The sequence below is a fragment of the Salvia hispanica genome, chromosome 1, assembly GCF_029641045.1.
Source record: "Salvia hispanica isolate PSC_SH4W2 chromosome 1, Shi_PSC_v1, whole genome shotgun sequence".
NCBI lineage: Eukaryota > Viridiplantae > Streptophyta > Magnoliopsida > Lamiales > Lamiaceae > Salvia > Salvia hispanica.
Genome location: NC_142692.1, coordinates 68,786,239 through 68,807,653, shown reverse-complemented (window position 1 = coordinate 68,807,653; position 21,415 = coordinate 68,786,239). Strand labels below are relative to the sequence as shown.

General features: G+C 32.7%; 1 protein-coding gene, 1 long non-coding RNA gene and 2 other non-coding genes across 4 annotated transcripts; 2 read left to right on the top strand and 2 right to left on the bottom strand.

Moving 5' to 3' along the window:
- Positions 1–4,000: 4,000 nt before the first annotated feature.
- On the bottom strand, positions 4,001–7,242 carry LOC148934483 (uncharacterized). Its single transcript, XM_089062316.1, has 4 exons — positions 7,124–7,242; positions 6,567–6,700; positions 4,837–4,930; positions 4,001–4,174 (listed from the first exon to the last, which is right to left on the bottom strand). The coding sequence occupies exons 1-4, from the start codon at positions 7,214–7,216 to the stop codon at positions 4,040–4,042; spliced, it is 456 nt and encodes a 151-aa protein (XP_088918442.1). The 5' UTR covers positions 7,217–7,242; the 3' UTR covers positions 4,001–4,039.
- A 10,029-nt stretch (positions 7,243–17,271) lies between these two features.
- On the bottom strand, positions 17,272–19,661 carry LOC125217587 (uncharacterized). Its single transcript, XR_007175757.2, has 2 exons — positions 19,066–19,661; positions 17,272–18,395 (listed from the first exon to the last, which is right to left on the bottom strand). It is a non-coding gene; the product is annotated as an uncharacterized LOC125217587 (long non-coding RNA).
- A 1,080-nt stretch (positions 19,662–20,741) lies between these two features.
- LOC125185796 (small nucleolar RNA snoR8a) lies at positions 20,742–20,832 on the top strand. The gene has a single exon (XR_007170293.1). It is a non-coding gene; the product is annotated as a small nucleolar RNA snoR8a (small nucleolar RNA).
- Positions 20,833–21,049: 217 nt separating this feature from the next.
- LOC125185797 (small nucleolar RNA snoR8a) lies at positions 21,050–21,140 on the top strand. Its single transcript, XR_007170294.1, has one exon. It is a non-coding gene; the product is annotated as a small nucleolar RNA snoR8a (small nucleolar RNA).
- Positions 21,141–21,415: the final 275 nt, after the last annotated feature.

Below are 21,415 nucleotides of genomic sequence, written 5' to 3'. Positions count from 1 at the left end.
TTTTGCGGTTGACATTTATAGTGTTGCTCCATGGAAAAACACTAAAGTGGGTTTAGGTTTACAGTATGATTGAAGAAATTTTATACCCAAAAATAAGATTTGGTGTATGGTTTCGAAAAATACCGAAAATTTGAATATCCGTTCTGAACTTACCAAAAAATACTAATATGGAATATTTTGATATCCTTCATAGACTCACAACAATCCCTTTACAAAATTCTATCAAATCTAAAACTCACATTTGGAATAATAGGTGGATTAGGGCGAGAGGCTCACGTCAATGAAAATAAAAGTGTGCAAATGACAAAAAAGTTGATGAATTTAAACTCCATTATTTTGTTCTTGGTATTTTATGAGAAGTGATGAATAAACCACTTTTCACAAGCTTAATTTATACAGGGGGAAAGGAGGGGTTTGAAATAGCCGACAGGAAAATATCATAAATGCAACATCAAGATAATTATAAAGATAAAAAATTACATTTAACCCTCTCATTTTTTTCTCCTCACAATTGGGATGAGATAATTAAATTTTTATCCAAATTTGGATAAAGTCGGTTGCTCAAAATTAATTTATTGTGAAATTGAGTTAATCCGCCATTAATTTCATTATAAGGGAAGACCAAGATTGATATATTTATCTATGTGCAATTATGATATAAAAAAAATAGTCTCTTTTTATCAATTTAAAAGTGTAAACGAAAAATAGTCTCTCATATCTTTTTATTTTCCAAACTTTATCCATTTTTTTTCAATTTTTCTTTACTTTTTCTCATCCCTCTCTTACTTTATCTATCTTTTTTCTATCTCTTTTACTTTACCAATTTCACGTTAAAATCTGTGTCATCTACAAATATGACTATTTTTTATGGACGATTAGTATATTCTATTAGGCCATGCATGTCGATAGGACTTATGGTTATTAATATAATAGACGTTCAAGCACCCTCTCATATAATCCTTTTGTTATGAAGTGACACAAAATATGAGAAATCAAATCAATCATATTTGGGTAATTGGATTTTATTTAATTGAATAGATAAATTTAGTTAGTTATTAGTATATTGTTACAACTTACAATTGAATCAGTCATATTGAGTGAAAAATTGCTCTAACGTTTAGGGTTAATTATGAATCAAATTTCAATAAAGTTTACTTTTAAGATTTTAATTATGTAATTTTGAAATTTAGTGAATATGGTAAGTAAATCTAATTAGAAATGAATATAATATAAATAATAGATAAAAGGAATTAGAAATGAATACAAAATTAAAGGTTGATACTCATTGCAGCAAAAAATGAGAAGAGAGGAAAATTTGTGAGTGTTTTTTTCAAAATAAGGAATGAGAAAATAAAAGAAATAAAAATTGAATACAAAATTAAAGGCTTGAAACTATGATAAAGAGATAATGATTTATAAGGATCGTTTTACAAGTGAATGACATAACTTTATAACTAGAACAAAATCTTCACTCAATGACCGTAAATTGAATAACCCTATCCCAAAGAGGTTGACCCAAAATGAGTGAATTATTAATTTTCATTATTTAATTTAAAATTAAATTGCTTTTTAAAAACGTTCGAAAGTAATTAAAATAAACCATTTTTTAAATGTATTTATGTTTTTGATTAAATATTTGAAAGTTACACTGATTATTCATTTCTCTTTATTTTACTCTTATCTTTATCATTAAAATGTTATATGTAAAATTTAAAAATGATAAGTAGTTAGGAAAAAATATGTATTCCATCCATCCTCAAAAATATGTAAAATATGCTCAATAATTATACTTCATTTGTCCTAAAAAAATAGACGGGTTTTACCATTTTTGCCGTCTTTCAAAATTAGACAAAGTCTAAATATGGAAAGTTTTTCAACAAATAATAATCGTACAAATCATTTATATTGTGGACAACACTCATTCCACTGTCTTTTTTCCTTCTCTCTTATTTTTTCCCATCTCTCTTACTTTACCAATTGTACATTAAAAAACTCATTTCATTTATAAGTTTAACAATTTTTTAAAGACTGAGTATTACATATTTATTTTTAGGGAAAGAGGGAGTATAACCTTTTTGCTATGGCCTATGATATGACAGTAAGCATGAGAAATCAAAACAGTTTTATTTAGGTTATTGTATTTTATTTAATTGAAGAGAGAAAGCCCTAACTTTTAATTATGGCTACTTATGATGATCTATCTGGGCAGGTGGATGGTTGGGTCTTGGGTAATCGTAGTCAAGATCGGCAGCCAAATTCCTCATCTTCAAACATTCTTCATGTGACACTCTTTCACAACTCATTACTTCTTCAACCCCCAAATTCTTACTATTAAAACACAAACACACATAAATATTAATAATAACAATATTGATGGTACACTAAGAGCCGAAGTGAGAAAAATACATGAAAATCGAATATCCGACCTGAACCTACCAAAATAATATGGAATATTTTGATATCCTTTTAATCAAATCTTATACTCACATTTGCAATACTAGATGGATTAGGGCGAGAGGCACACGTCAATGAAAATAAAAGAGTGCAAATCACAAAAAAAGTTGATGAATTTAAACTCCATTATTTTGTTCTTGGTTTTATGTGAGAAGTGATGAATAAACCATTTTCATAGGATACATTTATAGAGGGGGAAAGGGGGTTTGAAATTAATCATATATGACATTATTGTCTTGAAATTAAGTTAAGTATCAGTAATAGTCAATCAAATTGAATAGTATGTGTAATTAAGATTCACTCTTATCTTGGTGGATTCAGGATTTTCCATATTGGGGCACGATCAATAATCATAGAGATTTGTTGTTTACTTTAATTTGTTTTCTCAATCATAATATATGATTTTATTTTTGTTATTAAAAACATTATACACATGTGCATTAGAAGGGAATTGGAAAGATCAAAATTAATTATATATTATCACGAAATGATATTAAAATATAGTAAAATATTTTTAAAGAGCCTAATTAAAATGATGATGACATAAATAGTGCTTTAAAAAATTTGAAAAAACAGAAAAAGTAAATTAGAATTGTACAGATTTCAAATGCATTAGAATATTTTTTTTTCAAAGCTAAAATGACGAAAATGTAAAAAATATTTGAAACAACAGAATAAATAAATATATATGTGAATTCTGTAGGTGTCAAATGTATTAGAATATTTATAAAAACAAAAGATGAAAAATTTAAAAATGCATAAGATTTAATTGAACAGAAAAATAAAAATCTATGCATTCATTAGATGGGTTTCTTCAATTTTGGAATCCGCATTCGAATATTTTAAAAAAGATAAAAAGATTTGAATAAACAAAAAAGTGAAGCACAAGATTTGAAGATGAGTATGTAGGTTTGTGTTACAAGGACAATCCCTCTTAAAGTGACACCGTGACACCACTTATACAGCAATATTATAAACGTTACACAACAATATTACAAACACTACACAGCAATCTATAGATTGTTGTATAGTGTGTTAGTTTGCTGGATAAAAGACTAACAAATTGCTGGCTGTCTTTTTCAGATTTTTTTTTTTTGGCCACGTGACAGCTTATTATTCGTCCACGTGTACAAATGATCGGCTAGGAATGGTGGTATGGTGTTATTTTAAGGGGTGGTGGCACCCTAACATGCCTCTAATCCATATTAGAATATTTAAAAAAGATAAAAAGATTTGAATTGAAAAAAAAGTATGATTTGATTGAAGATACGTGGAAAAAGAACTTTACTATAGCCGTTGAAGGTTGTCAAACTCTCACTTAGCTGTGAAGAAAAACGTGAAAACCAATGGATGTATCTGAATTCTTTATGACCATAAGTTTGAGGTACCCATTTTTTTATATTAATTTATAATCATAACTTTCAACATCAAATAGACACAGGATAGTAACTTTTAAGCTACCTCTCATATAATCCTTTTGTTAGGAAACGATACTAAATATGAGAAAACAAATCAATCATATTTGGGTAATTGGATTTTTATTTAATAGAATAGATAAATTGCTCTAACTTTAGGGCAAAATAAGTTAAGGTTGTGGTGAGTGGTGTTGTGTGTAGATGTAATCAAGATCGGCAGCCAGAGTCCTCATCTTCAAACACTCTTCATTTGACACTCCTTCACAACTTACTTCTTCAATCCCCAAATTTTCAACTTCTCCATCCTAATTGAAAAACATACACACACATACATTAATTAACAACAAAGAAATTGGGATGAACATGAGCTGAAAATGGTGAGCAACATAGTACTATTGGTAAAGAAGTATAGAGCACAAAAACGAAAAATGGAAAAATAACGTAACGACAAAAACAAATGTTTTATCTACAACCACAACAAAAGAAATGCAGCGAACGAACACATGAGAACAAAAGTAAAAGGTCAGCAATACATATGATGATATTATTCGCCAGCCTCTTACAAGTTACACCATAGAGTGGTTTCTTATCAACTCAAGGTCGAAGGAGATATTGTAAACAACAATCATAAAACACAGAGAATGAGTAATGCCCACAAATAACAAGAAATAGAATACCAACAAAAATAAACAACTGAACCCAAAACGCCATAGATAAGCGGTCTCACATCAATTCAAGTTGAATGAGATGTTCCAGAAGACAATCACAACACACACGGATGATCGAACAGACACAAATAATAAGAAATAACGCGCAAAAGTAAACAACTCAAAATCCTAAACTGCTAGCAGTTTACGACATTAAATGTGAACAAGTATGCATTGACATTATTAGTTATACCACAAATGTACCAAATTATGCATAAGCATTATTCGTAAATTAGGTTTAGTTAATTTCAACATCTCACATTAGCAATAGATGGATGAGGGCGAGAGGCACACGTCAATGAAAATAGAAGAACGCAAATCACAAAAAAATTGATGCATTTATACTCCATTTTGTGGAATAGTAATATGAAAAGTGATGAATAAAACAATTTTCATAAAGCTTAATTTATAGAGGGGAAAAGGGGTTTGAAATTGCCGAAAATATTCGAAGGTAAATTTCATAAAAGCAAAATCAAGCTAATCATAGAATATTACTCATTAGTATTAACGCTGTTTTCCCCTTTCTGAAGTAAACGTTATGTTTTCAAAATTTGAATAGAAATATACATTTAACCCTCTCATAATAACCAGAGATGGGTTAGATTTTTTTTTTCAAATTTGGATCAAATTGGTTGCTCAAAAATTAATTTATCGTGAGATTGAATAAGTCCATTCGATATTAATTTCATTATAGGGAAAAATCAAGACTCCGAAGCGTCGTGGGCGACGCCGGTCGGCTTTTCGCGTCCCTAACTTTAATACTTTCCATCTTCGAAACTTAGTAAACAACCGCGCATTCATGGCTTTTAACTCGATCACATATTTAATTTTAGCCCAAGATAGTACTCAATCACAGCCAAATTCGGCCCAACATCACCAGCCCAATGGATGTGATTAAATACAAATTATGGCCCAAAATAATTGAATTCTCTTGGCCCAACAAAATAAAATGAGAGTAGCCTGCTTATACCTCTCTCACTCTCATTTATCGAAAATCCCTTCCCCATTTTCACATTTTCATTCTCACACTAAAATCCCTAAATTTGATTTGCTCATCACTACATTTCCTTTTGGCATTGCCTTTTTTTTTTTGGCAGGTTGTAGGGATGCTCTCTTGGAGTTTCTTGGAATATACTCCCTCCGTCGCGCTTTTGGAGTCCTGGTTGAGTCGGACACATGTTTTAAGAAAAAAGTTTTTGAGTGTGTAATAAATAAATATTGTAGTAGATGTTGGGACCCACTTTTAACACTTTTTTATTAGTTGTAGTGAATGTTGGGACCCACTTTTAAAACTTTGCAGGCATTTTTATTAATTTATCTCAACCGGAACTCCTAAAGCGGGACGCCCAAAATTGATCAACCGGGACTCTTAAAGCGGGACGGAAGGAGTATCAAGTATTGGGCTTTGTAATATTAATTCATCACTCAAGGTTGAATTCATGCGAAGGAGTCGTACATGTCGAGAATAAATTAACAACACGAGTTAATCCATTTACTAAATCCGATTTTTCTCGAAAGATGGCCCTGAAAATCTCGGAGCGTCACAATTTCAAGGTTCAATAATGTATAATTTCAAGCTTTTAATATGTATTTTACTATTTTTCCACTTTACAGTATAAATTTACATTAATTATAAATGAATGAAATATTGAAGGCTAGGACCATGCATATTGCAAGAGATAGAGAGCCGCACATTGTGAATGCTCTTATATAAAACACATGAATTTATATACGTACAATTATAAAAAAATTATTTTTTTCTATTATGTCTTGAATGTGGATAGGACTTGTGGTTAATAATTTACCTTCAAGCACGGAATAGTCATAAAATTGATAAGAACGGAATTAATCCAAGATAATCATAATGCAAGAAAAATAAACTTGTCATATAATCCTTTTACTATGAAATGACACTAAACATGAGAAATCAAAACAATTACTTATTAGGTAATCGGAAATTGAATAGAGAGATTGCCCTAACATTTAGGGCTAATGGTGATGGCCTGGTGACTCTTTTGGGGGGGAGTAATCAAGATCGACAACCAATGTCCTCATCTTCAACTCTTCATTTGATACTCCTTCACCACTTACTTCTTCAACCCCCAAAATCTTAATCTCTCCTACCTATTAAAACACAAACACAAACACAAACACAAACACAAACACACAAATATTTATTAATGATAACAATATTAATAGTATATTATTTACACTAAATTCAAACTCATTTTTGAATATATGTCACGCTAAAAAGTAATTTTACTCCAACCATTTACACCATATTTAGTGTTGTTCAATTGAAAAACACAAAAATAGGTTAAGGTTTGCACTATGGTTGGAGAAGTTTTCTACACAAAAAATGAGATTTGGTGTATGGTTAGAGATTGCTTAGGGTGAGCAAAATACCCGAAAATCGAATATCTGATCTGAACCTACCAAAAATAGTACAATACTATGGAATATTTTTATATCCTTTTATAAAATTTAATCGAATGTAAGACTCACAACAATCCTTTAAACAAAATTTTAATCAAATCTAAAACTCACATTTGCAATAATAGATGGACTAGGGCGAGAGGCACACGTCAATGAAAATAAGAGAGTGCAAATTACAAAAAAGTTGATGAATTTAAACTCCATTTTTTTTTGTTTTGGGTATTACTATATGAGAAGTGATGAATAAACCAATTTTCAGTGGCTTAAAATATATAGAGGGGAAGGAGGGGGTTTGAAAATAGTCGACAGGAAAATATCATAAATGCAACATCAAGATAATTATAAAAGGAAAAAAATACATTTAACCCTCCCATAATTGAGATTAGATAATTAAATTTGATTTTCCAAAATTTTGATAAAATCGGTAGCTCAAAATTAATTTCTCGCAAGACTAAGTTAGTTCGCCCGGGAATAATTTAATTATAAGGGAAGACCAAGACTTATAAGCTAAGATTAATCATACGTGACAATTGAATAGTATTCATAAGATTCACTATTATCTAATATAATCCATCAAATTAAATTAAATCGATATGAACTTATTTTCTTCTAATTGTGGGTTTGACAAATTTTATGAGAGGAGAGTTGGTCTTGAGTTAAAAGCCCAATCTTTGAAAATCAATATAATTATTAAACCGATTATAATTAGGACACTACTACAATTGAGTATATACTTCAAAATAACCGAATTTTTTTTTACATAAATTTATAATCATAATTGCCATTTATTTCAAAACACAGCAACATTCTCAAGTATCTCCTCCTACAGCGATTTATGAGAGAGAGGTTATTGATTCAACCACCCTCCCATATATATAATCCTTGTGTTATGAAATGGCAATAGATATGAAAAATCAAATCAATCATATTTGGGTAATTGGATTTTATTTAATTTAACAGATCAATTGCTCTAACTTTAGGTCAAAATAAATTAAGGTTGTGGTGGGTGGTGTTGTGTGTAGATGTAATCAAGATCATTAGTCATTTTGCCCTCCACTTTGTCTTGATTAAATATATGAGATGATGAAAACAAGTATGCATCTAAATCCAGAAATACAGCTCAAATCTTGACCCTAGAATTTAATGATCTAATGATTAATAATTAATCAAAAATACGAAAGATCATGATTAAGCAGTTTTAGATCATATTATATGATTTGAGTGTTTAGGTCATCCTTTATTAGAATGACCTACAAATAAACTAACAATGACCTAAAAATGTCATACGCATGATATTGTTCCGCGTTTCTATATTTACATCTATTTTGCATAAATTAAAACCCCTTTCAAGTTTCAATGGTGTACCTTTATATATTAGTAATAGTTTTGAATTTATTTTCTTTAGTCCACCGACATAACTTTGTAATAAAAATTAGTACCATATACTAGACTAAGACAATAGATCGAGTGTATGCATGTTACTCTCCACTTTGTCTTAGTTAAATATATATAATCTAATATTTTATATATTCATACTAGTAATTAGATTTAGTTGAACGATAACCAACAGAAACTAACTGCCGATCTTTAATCTATTTGTAATATAATAACTGGAAACCTGACAAAGAATATGTTCTTTCACAAAATACACACTTTAACAATTAATTAAGGGGAAAAAACAAGAAATAGGGATCTAGGATAATAGTCCAAAAACATAGAATTTTGGTTAGTTGAGGAATTTTGTTTGGGGCATTTCAAATTAGATAATCACATCAAAATAAAAAGAAAAATAAATGCCTCGTTACTTTAAATTTTGTTTTATTATCAACATGCCTTTGTCGTTCACTTAACTATTCTACTTTACTATATATTCTATTTGTGGTGGAGTGGAGTGTATGATGATAATAATTAAACTTGTTAATTATATATATAATTGATCATATTACTAGCTAGTAATCTCAAATTAACTTATGATTATTATTCAACCCTCCGGTCCCTCATTTGTGTAGAGTCATGTTCGAATTAGTATCAAGATCTTAATCCACAATATTATCGATAACTTAGTTTGTAAAACGTTTTCTCTTTAACTAGTATATTGAGAATTTGTGGTTGGCCAGAGTTTCCCTTCGTACCAAATCAAATCCTTGATAACATAAGCGACATCAGAAATTGGACGGACAACCTATTTCAGGTGGAAGCGATTGAGTATGCCTTTTATTTTCTATCCGACTGAAAGGTGACTCCCACATGTCATGTGCTTCTCTTGAGTTCTCTGTGACCTTTCTTTTTTGTTTGGATGAAATTGATTTGTCTTCGTCTATGAAGTTTTCGTCTTCTTTCTTTGCCGGTGCCCCTCGACTTTTGTTGATTTTGCTAGATTAGGTCTTTAATTTTATGTCCCGGTTTAGTTGATTTTCTCTTGTAGCCAGTTTCATCGATATTCTTCATGACACACCACTCATGTTCTTGTGGCTTCAAGCGTTTGGTTCCGTATAACACCAAAGTAATTATAAAATTAATTTGAATAAATCCTTAAAAGTTGTAGGAACAAGTGTGCATTCTCAAATTTTGTTAGAACATGAGGTGACAAAAATAAAAGCAATGGCAATAGTAGTTCCTCCACATGGCTGTTTTGAGAAAGAGAAATAAAATAAAATGAGAGAGTCGTAGGCCACATGACTAGGGTGGGTTTGCACAATTTGTTAATTTCATTTGTCAATTGAATCTTAGTGATTAAGCTAATTCTCTCATACACAAAGCCCCCACCTTAATAAAGTCGACTCTGACCCTCCAACCTCTCATACACACACAATACACAAAATACAGAAACCATACCCTAAATAAGAACTAAAAACTAAGATCTATCGTAAGGTACGACAGTCTAATGAATGTAAATAATGTCATGCGACAATATAATGTTATCGAACTAATTTTAACCTAAATCGATATTTTAGTCATTTTAATACAAATTAGCATGACAATTTCCTTTTATTTAGCCATGAAATCTGATTATAATGCTAGCATCTTCTGTAACACTAGTTTTGTAATATTTTTATGTTGCAGGTTGAATAAATGGTATGTCTAACACGATGATATTAATATCCTTTTATTTATGTTGTGATGGTATTCATATTATTAGATATGAGCCATCTTTTTTCTCACTCGAATACTCAAAAACCAGCCTGTATATATAAAATATAAAATTACATATGTTGTCTAATTATTTAATCAATTGATCTAATAAGCAATATTTTATTAGTGTCTCAACTTACTAACATATCAATGTATTATTCCTTAAATGTAAATCCAACTTTTTACACCTTATAATTTATAAAAGGCCGTCAATATCTTGGTCGTTTTTCCTAACCCCTTTTCATAAAGATTTCACCTTTAACTATTCCCCTTTTTCAATTGTAAAAATTATCTACTTTTTGAAAATTCAAATTTATTAGTCACATTTGTCACCCTCCGAAATCTCTATAAATACCCCTCTCCTACTCTTCACTTCTTCCCTTTTCCCCTTCTTGCCACACTTCGACACTCTAAAAAAATTATATATATAATATCGAAAACCATGACAGCTGTCGAAAACCAGGTTTTTTACCAACTCCCGATTCTCGAAGAAACCATTATTTCTCCTTCCGAAATCCACGAGCTCTTATCCCTACTCGACTCCCAACCTATGACCCGGCCAACTTCCGGCTCGGAGACGAGCCGGCCGGTTTACTCCACCGAGGAGCGGAAGCGGAGGCGGATGATCTCGAACCGGGAGTCGGCCCGGCGGTCGCGGTGGCGAAAGAAGAAACACCAAGACACTACAAAAAAAGCTTCCGTTTGCGACCAACTTTTTGCGAGCACACCACCGGTGCTCGCAAACTTTCGAGCATAATATAGCCTGCTCACAAAATTGCGAGCAAAATTGAAAGCAAAATCCCGAGCAAAAACGCAAACAATGACCAATTGAGAGTAAGGGGATAAAATGAGGAGTTTTGAGAGCACACATATAGTGCTCGCAAATTTGTGAGCAAACCGTGCTCGCGATCGTGACAAACGGTGCAGACAAATGCATGTGCTCGCAAGTTAGCTAGCAAAGTACCTCTGTTCGCAAATTTCCGAGCAAAAATAGGTGCTAGTTAAATACTACTTAATAACCTAATTCTTCTCATTTCCTCCATTCCCACACGCCCACCCTTACAGCCGTAGTTATAGCCCTTGCACTCCCTCTCCCTCTCTATCTCTAATTAACCATCAGTTCTCCCCTCTCCCTTCCTCTACACAACTTCAATGTCGCAGCCCTAGCTTTGCCGTCGCATTTCAGCCGCATGTCGCCGCAGTTCCGCCGCTGTCATTAACGATCACTCAAGCTGAGCGTAAATCTGATGATGATCGCCGGAGAAGCTCTGGAATCAAACATCACGATGATCGGACCGCTCGTTCTCCAAGCAATTGCTCATTGCATATCCCCTAATCGAATATATCGAAGGCGTGCATCCGCGATTTCACATCATCGCGGCTCCTTCTGCCGCTCTCATCGGAGATTCTCGGTAGCAATCCACTCGATTCCCCTCTGCTTGGCTTCGCCGAGAAATTGATAAAATTTTTATGGAATTTCGTTTTCTGGAATGATTCGTCGGTACTTCTATAACCCTCTCTAATTGTTATCTTCAATAATTCTCTGTAAATCAATGGAATGAATTTAATTGTTTAGATTCTCTTGTTTCATGACTCTCGCTTCAAAAAATTTATCGATTATTGCTGGATAAAATTGTAGAATTTACTATCACGAAAATGGGGAAAAATCAAGCCTACAAAGCGATGCAAAGATCTCGGTTTGGCTCGAGCTCCGCCGCGCCGGATGAGGTCGAAGATAGCATGGTTCGTACCCTTCCAAACTCTGTATTTAGTGCGTAGTCTGATTTTTTTCTTATTAGATGTTGATTTGAGAAAGTTTGTTGATGGAGATGCTAACAGCATGATAATTTGTGATATAATTAATGAATTAACTAAATCATACTTAAAAATGAATTAATAAATTGACTTCGAAGGATTTAGGATGACAATGTGTAGTTAAACTTGCTGAAAAGTGTTGTAGAACTGAAATTTGTTGGACTAATTAGTACTATTTAATTTTAAGAACTTAGCAGACTTGATAGTAAATCATGTGCTTCTGGTTAACAAGAGTTTGGCTGCTCTGTTCTATTTTTTTCCCCTGATCTGTTGGATGCCTAGTTATACAATTAATATCATAAACAACCCTGCTCAATAAGTGCGTACATGATGGAGATGGTCTCTGAAGATTTTATTGTGGTGTGTTGGTGTTTCTTGGTAAACTATTGCATCCAGGTTTCTCTGCCGGGACTTACTAATACAGACATCTTGTTCCAGGTGAGACATGTCTACATATTCAATATCTCCTCAAATTGTGGTGTTAAAGAAGGCAGTTGGGCAGAGATTTGCTGTAATCCAAATCGACTGTCAACAGTCAATAATTTCTTACCTTTTAGTAATTTTGGCTAAAGGTGACACTGGATGTTTTAGACATGAGAATCTAAGGCCATTTTTATATCATGTTTGTCGCTGTTTATCGACGAGTATATATCCTATAGCAAAGGAAATCACAACTTAAACTGATCTGCACTTTCTTTCATTTTTCCCCTTTTCTTGAAACTGACAAAAGTTAAGTTCAAAGTAACACCAATTATTCAACTAGGCCTCTGGATGGAAAGAGAATTGTTGGGTCTTCGTTTGTAAGCTCTGGAAACAGTGCTACTAAGAATCTTGATGAATAGAACCGTTATACCTAAAGAAATTTTGTGGTGTGCTTCAATCAGCTGAAGGGGGGATATATTATCTCTCCGCATAACTTTACTACTCGAGGAATTTGGTATAGATTAACTTTTGGTTTTTGGATGTAGGCACTTTGCAGAACTTTGGAGTTATGGGATCAGATGCAGAAGGGTTACAAAAGAACATGTTTGGTAAGTGATTGCAAGACTTCTGTTAATTAATTGTTGAGGTTATGCTATATTATTGTGTTATTGTAATGTGAATGCAACTCAGAATAATTCACATTTCATGGAGTATAGGTGTGGGATCATGTTAGGATGCAAGAGCTGTGCTGATCCACAAGGATTTCGCTATGTGAAGGTAAATCCCCCTTATGTATATCCGGATTCATTTGTTTATTGTGAAGTATTTGGCTTTACTGTCTTAAGTTATAATAAATGCTGATGTTCATTATTCTAATGTCCGATGTGCAAGAAGGCACACAGAGAAGATGCACTTCTTGTTTTGCATATGTATTTATACATTTTATAATAGATTGGATCTATGCTACCTTTTTGTAGTACATATATTAGAAGAAAATATAGGATTCTCACTTAATTATCTAAATGGTATTAGAACTAGGTCTACATACAAGAGATATAGAGTCAGTGACTCGAGAATAAGAAGTAAAGAAAATAAGGATGGTACTATGAATGAGATTCTCTCTGATACATCTCATTTCTGTTTATGAAATGTGGTCCTCTCATTTCTCATCCCGGAAACTATGATCAGCTAACTAAGTGCTAATATTCTGTTTCCAGATTTCAGTAAGATCTTCAAGTACTAATTCATTCACTTGGGAGGAGATGAAGTGAACATGAGTAAGATTTTACACAAAATTCGAATTGCAAAACAGTTCTATTTTTTGTTGCTAGTATTTTTATAGTAGTCAAGTCAATCATTTAGCTTTGCATACCGTTATGAATGAAATGCATGTAAATTTGGATCGCAGGTTGCTGGGAGATAAAGCCTCGTGTTAGAAAATGGTAAAATCTACTGCTTCAGTCTTTAATAAAAATGCAGCGAGAGCAAGTCACTATTGAGGTGCGCGAGCAGTTGGAGAAGCAAACTGAGTTGTCACGTGCGGAGTTGGAGAGGCAAAATGCAGCAGCACGTGCTGAACTAGACAGCAAAATGCGAGTTGCGCCCAGATTTAGAGAAAAAAAATAGGAGGTGGGAACGGTTGATGAACGTCAGTGAATAGGTTGACGAAATGATAAGTCAAAAATAGCTCAAGTCTTTATAAACTAAAAGTGTAAAACAATATTATTGATTTTATATAATTTTTTAGTTTTGTTACTTTTTTATTGTCATTATGATTTTTTATTTAATAAATTGTCCAAATAATAAATTAAAAAATATATATATTAGAATTGCTGATGAATACAAATGGCCAAAAACCTGCTAGCACAATAGAGGTGCTAGCAAACTTGCGAGCATAATAGAGTTGCTAGCAAACTTGCGAGCACATATATAGCTTGGTCAACTTCTCCTATTAGCGAGCAACTAGAGTTGCTAGCAAATTTGCGAGCACATATATAGCTTGGTCAACTTCTCCTATTAGCGAGCAAAAAGGTGCTAGCAAAATAACTTTTGCTCGCAAAATGGTCGCAAATTTGCTACAAGCGCTATAGCTAGCACAATTAGTGCTCGCAGTGTGCTAGCAAATCGGGTTGTTGCGAGCACTTTATTACCTTTTTGCGAGCACAATGGTGCTAGCAAATCACCTCCTTTTTTGTAGTGAGAGGACCTCGCGAACGAGGCGGACCGGCTTAGACTTGAGAACCGGGAACTTGAAAACCGGCTCTCTGCGCTCGCTAACCAATGCCACTTGGTCCAACGGGAATCGAACCGGTTATTATCCGAATCGGTTTATCTTCAGCATAGACTCGCCGGTTTACAAGAAATCATAGCACCAACTATGATGCTACAATAATATTAACGTTAATTACAACAAATTACGGCTCAAAACTAATCCCTAATTACTCCTTTTCCTCATTTTTAGGGATTTATCTTTCTCATGCATGCATTATATGTGGTTTTGAGTTTTTTAATCAATTAATTAACCACTTTTTGATGTGTGATAATGTAAAATTTGAGGCTTAGTGTTTTTATTTTTATTTTTATTTTTATTTTATAGTGTTTTTATAGTTAGGCAGTTAAAGATTAGTTTGAGGCCATGATGTGAAATTCTCTCTCTAATGTATATATAACATAATTTGTGCCACTATTGAGTGTCCCATCCGAAATCTTTTTTATTTTCGAAGTTCTTTTTATGATTAAATAAAAATATCGATTCAAAAATTGCGGGCACCGAGAAAACAATACAAAAAAAAAATCAATATAAACAATAAGAAATCAACGTATGAATAAAAACAAAAACAAATGTTTCTACCGTAAACAAAAATAAAAGGGTAGTTTCTAGAATATTGGATAAAGGTTTTTTCATCTTAATCTCAATTAACGAATAAATTTTTTGTAATTCCAAAGACATAATTCTAACCTAAAATAACAATTACTATATTGTATGCACATTTTCCCAAAGGACTAATATAGAGATTAAAGAGACATCAATCTCTGGACAAAATGGATAGAATAATTGTATCTACACTGTTGATCATTTTTATCTTTATATTTTTCGATGTGAAACAATTATCAAATTAAAGCCGCAAATATTAGAACATTTGATTATTCATAAAGCTAATAATTTGACACCTAGTCAATTAAAATAAAGTGTACCACCAAAATCAATAAAAGGTTCGAAACAATTAAGCATTTGTCACTTCAAAGAATAGTAAAATCTCAACTTCACTAGCACGAATAATAAAAATCACCATAGTGGCTGAATATTATCCACATATCTTTATCAACTTTTGAGAGAATCACTATTATAATCTTTATATGAATGTTGAATGGAACGTGTATGAAAATGAAAAGGGTAAATAAAGGAATTTAAGATAAGTATTTGAACAAAAACGTACTCTTACGTGTTGGTAGAAGTAATCTAATTTTAGGAAGAACATTCTAACCAATATGAAAATGTGTGCATGTCAATTATAGGTTTATATATTTTTACTATTTGCATCCAAAATTTGTGAATCCAGTTTGTCTTTGTAGGGTTTCTTTGATTATCTATAATTTTGTAGTAGATTGTTTTTATGATTGGTAGGCGGCATCCAATTATACATGTTTGGTCCGCTTTTATGTATAGGTAAACGACGTCTAGTACTTGTTTTTTGCGTTTCATATTAGAACTTCTTGTTCTGCTTAAAGATACGGTGAGATCGCTACTCTTTGATGGATAAGAATTGTCGTAGAACGCTCTTATGTGTGTTGCTTGTTTGCTTCTGCTTTGTTGTTTTGATTATGATTTTAGATTGAACAATTGTTGTATTATCTTTTAAATTTGACATCTAGATTAGAGGTTGGTGTCATTATAAATTTAGCAATTTGAAATATTTTGTTATATAATTCCTTAATAAATTTATCCTCCGTAAATCAATAAATGGCTCCACCAACTTTTCCATTGATTGAAATGTAGTTTAGACATCATAATTACAGCAAAACTTTCTTCCAAATTATTAGGGTCAAAAGAAGAAGGTTATTGGATGATAAAAATATCCTATGCATGCATGCATGCAATATTTTTTTTCTATGGTATCTGATTCACTTTATTCAAAGATCTAAAGTTATGTATCATCATTTCAAAATCAACTTTTACACTTTGTTAGTGTTTTTCTCGATGCAATACAAACGTTCGAGCCATGGAATGACGAGCAACGGACTAGCAATTTAGAACAGAAACATTGACAAAAATTCAACAAATAAATGAAGACAAACACATAATCTAAAACCATCCACTACAGTAGAAAAGCAACAATTGAATACAGAAAAATATAAGCAAATGAGCAGCACGCATCCTGACATTACTTGTCAATCTTATCTGTCAGAGACGAGTGATCTCACAAGAGCTCAAAATCGAATAGTACAATTTTTCACTAACTAGAGAGATTGACTTGGTGTGCAATAATAATTGCATGTAACTATAGACATTAGAAATGTTGAATTTATAAATAGGACTACATGAAAAAGAAAAGATTTTGGCATCAATGGGAAATGGATACGCAGTCCCCATCAAATAATGAAAGTTTAAAGTTGTGACCAAACATAATAAAAGAAATAAAAGATGAAGCAAAAGGACAAACGTCTAGAAAGTTTAATACTACTATTAAGTTCGTGATATGACATCATGTGTAGAGTTTAAAGTTCGTGGAAAAACATAAATTTTTGAAAAGTTTATTAGCACCAATATCCAAATATAAAAAAAAATAGCATTTTAATTACAGAAGTGTAAGCAAATAGACGATATAATAACCATTCCATATTAAGTTAATACGAAGAAATAATCCAAATGAAGAAATACAAGATAAGTATTACACAAAATACAAAAAGAAATTTAATAAAGTAACACATACTTCAGCCCCAGCCACAGTATACATCCATTTTCACAACAAAGAAGAAAATTCGACATCAAAATCAATAAAAGAAGAGAAAAACAAAAAACAAAACATAACTATATCCCTATGCCTAATCAACCTATAAATGGTACTCCCTCTGTCCCATAGTAATAAAGACGTTTCTTTTTTGGCACGGAGATTAAGAAATTTTGTGTTAGGTGAGTTAAGTAAATGGAGAATAAAGTGGAAAATGAAAAAGGTAGAGAGATGAAGAGAGAAAAAAGTAAAAGAGAGTAAAGTAGGCGTCGAAAAATGCGTTGACTTATAAAGGGAAATGACTCTATTACTATGGAACGTACCAAAATGACAAAATGACTCTATTACTATGGAACGGAGGGAGTATATCTTCATAACCAAAGCGCTAATTCAAATATACAAACCCCCTATCCCCAACTCAAAAACGTCGTAGTAAAACAACGATCTCCCTTTGTAAGACTGAGACGAAAGGTATAGATCTCAATCCCCGTCTCGACAAGAAAAAGATGTAAAACCGCGAACATTACATCATTCGGAGTTGATTTTCATCTCAAATTGCATGGTCTAACAAAGAAGCACATACATGTATTGGAAATCCATCAAAGCTATCGATTAATTAATTGGAAATTCCAGACAATGTTCTAGTTAGACGATTTTCGTTACCTTTTCTTCCTCTCGCTTTCGCTCCTTTTCCTTCGCTTTCTCTTGTAAACGAGAGACATATTCATCAAATACTTCTCTGCAGAAGTCTTCTTCTCCAATGGACCTAGAAAACACATGACAAAATCGTAACCAATCAAGAGAAGTTCACCGGTACTCTGAGCTTTCCTCGATTAGTGGCTTGCATTCCTCCCCCGTGGATAACACGTTTAATTCCGGAGATGAAGTAAACAAAATGTGAGATTAAGCTAAACTATCAAACACATCCTTCCACCCTCAAGTACATCCAACGTACTTTTGTGCTGCTCAATTTATCAGTTAAATCTTTTGGCGAGACGTTTACGTTTCTTAACCTCTTTCTCTTCTTTCTCTTTAGCTCGATCAATAAGATCTTCGGATACTAGCTGCAATTTCACATGGACAAATTAGAAATCTCAAACTTGGCACAGCCGCACATGGAGAAAAATATCAAATCGAACTTTGAAACTGAACTTGAGGAGAATCGAACGACAAGCAGACCCGTAGTCATACACAAACATGGAATGGAGGCATTGGCTAATTCAGTTAAAATTTACTACAAGGGTGATTAACAATTCAGATCTCACATTCTATAGCAAAAACAAGTAGATAGACTGATAGGTCCTTGACCTATCGAGCCTGAGCACCACGATTTGAACGAACAATTAGAAGAACAAGATAAACCCTAGTTGAGGTGCTAAAAACAAGTAATTAACTTTATTTCTCAATGAATGAAAATACGATTATAGAATTCTAAACCCTAACACAATCTTTGTTAATCAAGAAAGATAATTAAAATAAAAGACTACAAAAGGATATGGAAAATATCTAAAGATAACTAACTAAAATAAAAGATATGTTGGAGATGATCTTCGGCAATATCTGCTGAATCAAGGACCCTATCATAGACAAGTTTATCTATCAATGGCGAAAAATGATTGTGAAACCTATGTAAGGAAAACAAGTAGTTAAACAATGGTAAGAGGAAGAAGTATATAAAGTGTTTACACAAGCAATATATGCTGAATTAGGCCTGGCAAAAATAGGTCTAAGCACCTTTTTCTCCAATTCTTCTGTTAGATCCTCGAACAAATCCTTGGGTGTGGAACCACTAGTGTTCGATGCAACTGCCTCATAAGCTTCAGAATCCTTGACGCGGGATGTGACCAATGTAGCTGTCTGTTGGGTTGCACCGCCGATCTCACAAGAAAAAATCGAAAAGAAAAATAAAGCACGAAGCAAGAAATAATGTGGTTTGGCAAGGATGCCTACGTCCACGGAGAAGATGACCGGAATTTTATTGATGATGCACTCTCAAGAACAAGAATCACACTCACAATACATCCACTCAAGACTTAATCACAAGCTCAAGTAGAAATCTCCTAATCGTGTGTGTAATTGTGTGTATTGTTTCACTCTGCTTTTACAACTGAAATTACCGAGCTATATACAAGAAATGGAGAAGAAGAAAACTAACTAAACTCTATTCCAAAATTCAGTTATAACTGCCGATCACAACGGCTAGTTCCAGCTCAACAAACCGAGCTCCTTTTCTTGATCTCTCCCTCGAGCTCCAACGGCTCTATCTCTCGGCCAAATCCATTGTGTTGCAAGGACACAAACTCACACTGTCGATGAAAACAAGAATTCGAAGAGATCCATATCACAAAATAAATAAACAAATTGAACTCTAAACCGCTATCAACAACCTATAATCAAACAAATACGAATCTTTGTGGATTAGCAAAAAGTAGAGAAACGAATAGATTTTTCGAATTCTTTTAAGTGTAGTTTTGATTATTAATGTGTGTTTCTTAACAATTTTTTAAATAAGATTAGTCAATTTAATACTCCTCCGTCCAAAAAAAAAATAGAGCAATTGGTGTATGACACGGGTTTTAATGTAGAATTGGTAAAGTAAGAGACAAGGGAAAAAAGTACTCCCTTCGCTCCATAAAGATTGTCCCATTTTTCATTTTCGTCCGTCCCATAAAATTTATCCCATTTCACTTTTACCATTGTTGAAAGTGAACCCCATATTCCACTAACTCATTTCTCCTCACATTTTATTATAAAACTAGTATATAAAAGTAGGACACATATTCCACTAACTTTTTCAACTCACTTTTCATTATAGTATTTCTTAAGACTCGCGTCTGGTCAAAGTGAGACAATCTTTGTGGGACGGAGAGAGTAAGAGAGAAGGAGAAAAAATAGGTGAGAAGTAGTGTTATAAGATTATTATTTGTTGAAAACTTTTGATAGATGAATGTGTTCTATATTTTGTATATGCCCAAAAATGGTAAATGTGCTCTTTTTTTTAGACGGAGGGAATATAAAAATTAATCGCAAAATATAATCAACATTAAATTTAAGCTTAAAATTAACGAACCCAAAAATTTATTGGGCCGTCGATTATGCTCACATAATTGGGCTTTTACCAAAAGATATAACGTTAATGGGCTAACAATAAAGCCCAAAACAGAATTTCTCCCTCTCAAATTTGGGCGAGATTTGCGAGATATGGAGGCGATGAAGAGCAGCTAGGGTTTCGAAAAATATTTTTTAATCCTTTATTTAAACGCCACACCGCCGCTTCTTCAGTATCACTCATCGGCAGAGTTCATCTCCCATCTCCGGATTGAGTTGTTTATTTATGTTTTCAGTGTGAATTCTTTCTTAATTTTCCAATTTTTGTTGAATTCGAAATCGAAACGGCTGGGAATTAGAATGTGGTTGCGATGATTGTAAAATAATTCCTCGTACTGAATGCTGTTTCCGCAGCTTGACAGACTCATTTTACACCCATAGAATATGAGCTCCCATCTCTATTTTCCAGCTGCTGGTTTGCTTTTATTGTTATTCGATTTTTTGATTTTGTTATTGTTTTTGGATCTGTGCGTTCAAAATGTTATCTTCATCGGTGAATTTGGTAGGGCACGGTTCTCAATTGATGAAATCACAAATTGGCAATGCGATTTCGCTGTTAATTGCTTAAATTTTTGTTGATTCCCAGATCTTAATTGGTGGCGATTAGAGTGTGCTTGCGATGATTGTAAAATAATTCCTCGTACTGAATGCTGTTTCTGCAGCTTGACAGACTCATTTTACACCCATAGAATATGAGCTTCCACCTCTAATTTTCATTTGTTCGATTCATTATTTTATTTGATTTTTATTATTGTTTTTGGTTCAAGATTGTAGGGCACGGTTGCTCAATTGATGAAATCACAATATATCTGAAAAATTACTGTCAAAGTTTCATTTTTTAGCTCAACATTTCTGTGCTGATCTGTGCAGGATTGCAAATCACAAATTGCCGCTGTTCTTAAATTTGTATAGACTGGAGATATTCAAATATATGGAATCTGTCATAATTAATTGTCAATACTAATTTCAATATTTT

What these genes read in the sequence shown, in the direction of transcription:
- LOC148934483 (XM_089062316.1), bottom strand. Translation starts at nt 7,216, where the DNA reads ATGGAGTTTAAATTCATCAACTTTTTTGTAATTTGCACTCTCTTATTT. An exon ending in GTCCATCTATTATTGCAAAT is followed by an intron (nt 6,701 to 7,123) that starts GTGAGTTTTAGA and finishes GTGTTTTAATAG; the next exon opens with GTAGGAGAGATTAAGATTTT. An exon ending in TCACCAGGCCATCACCATTA is followed by an intron (nt 4,931 to 6,566) that starts GCCCTAAATGTT and finishes ATTACTATTCCA; the next exon opens with CAAAATGGAGTATAAATGCA.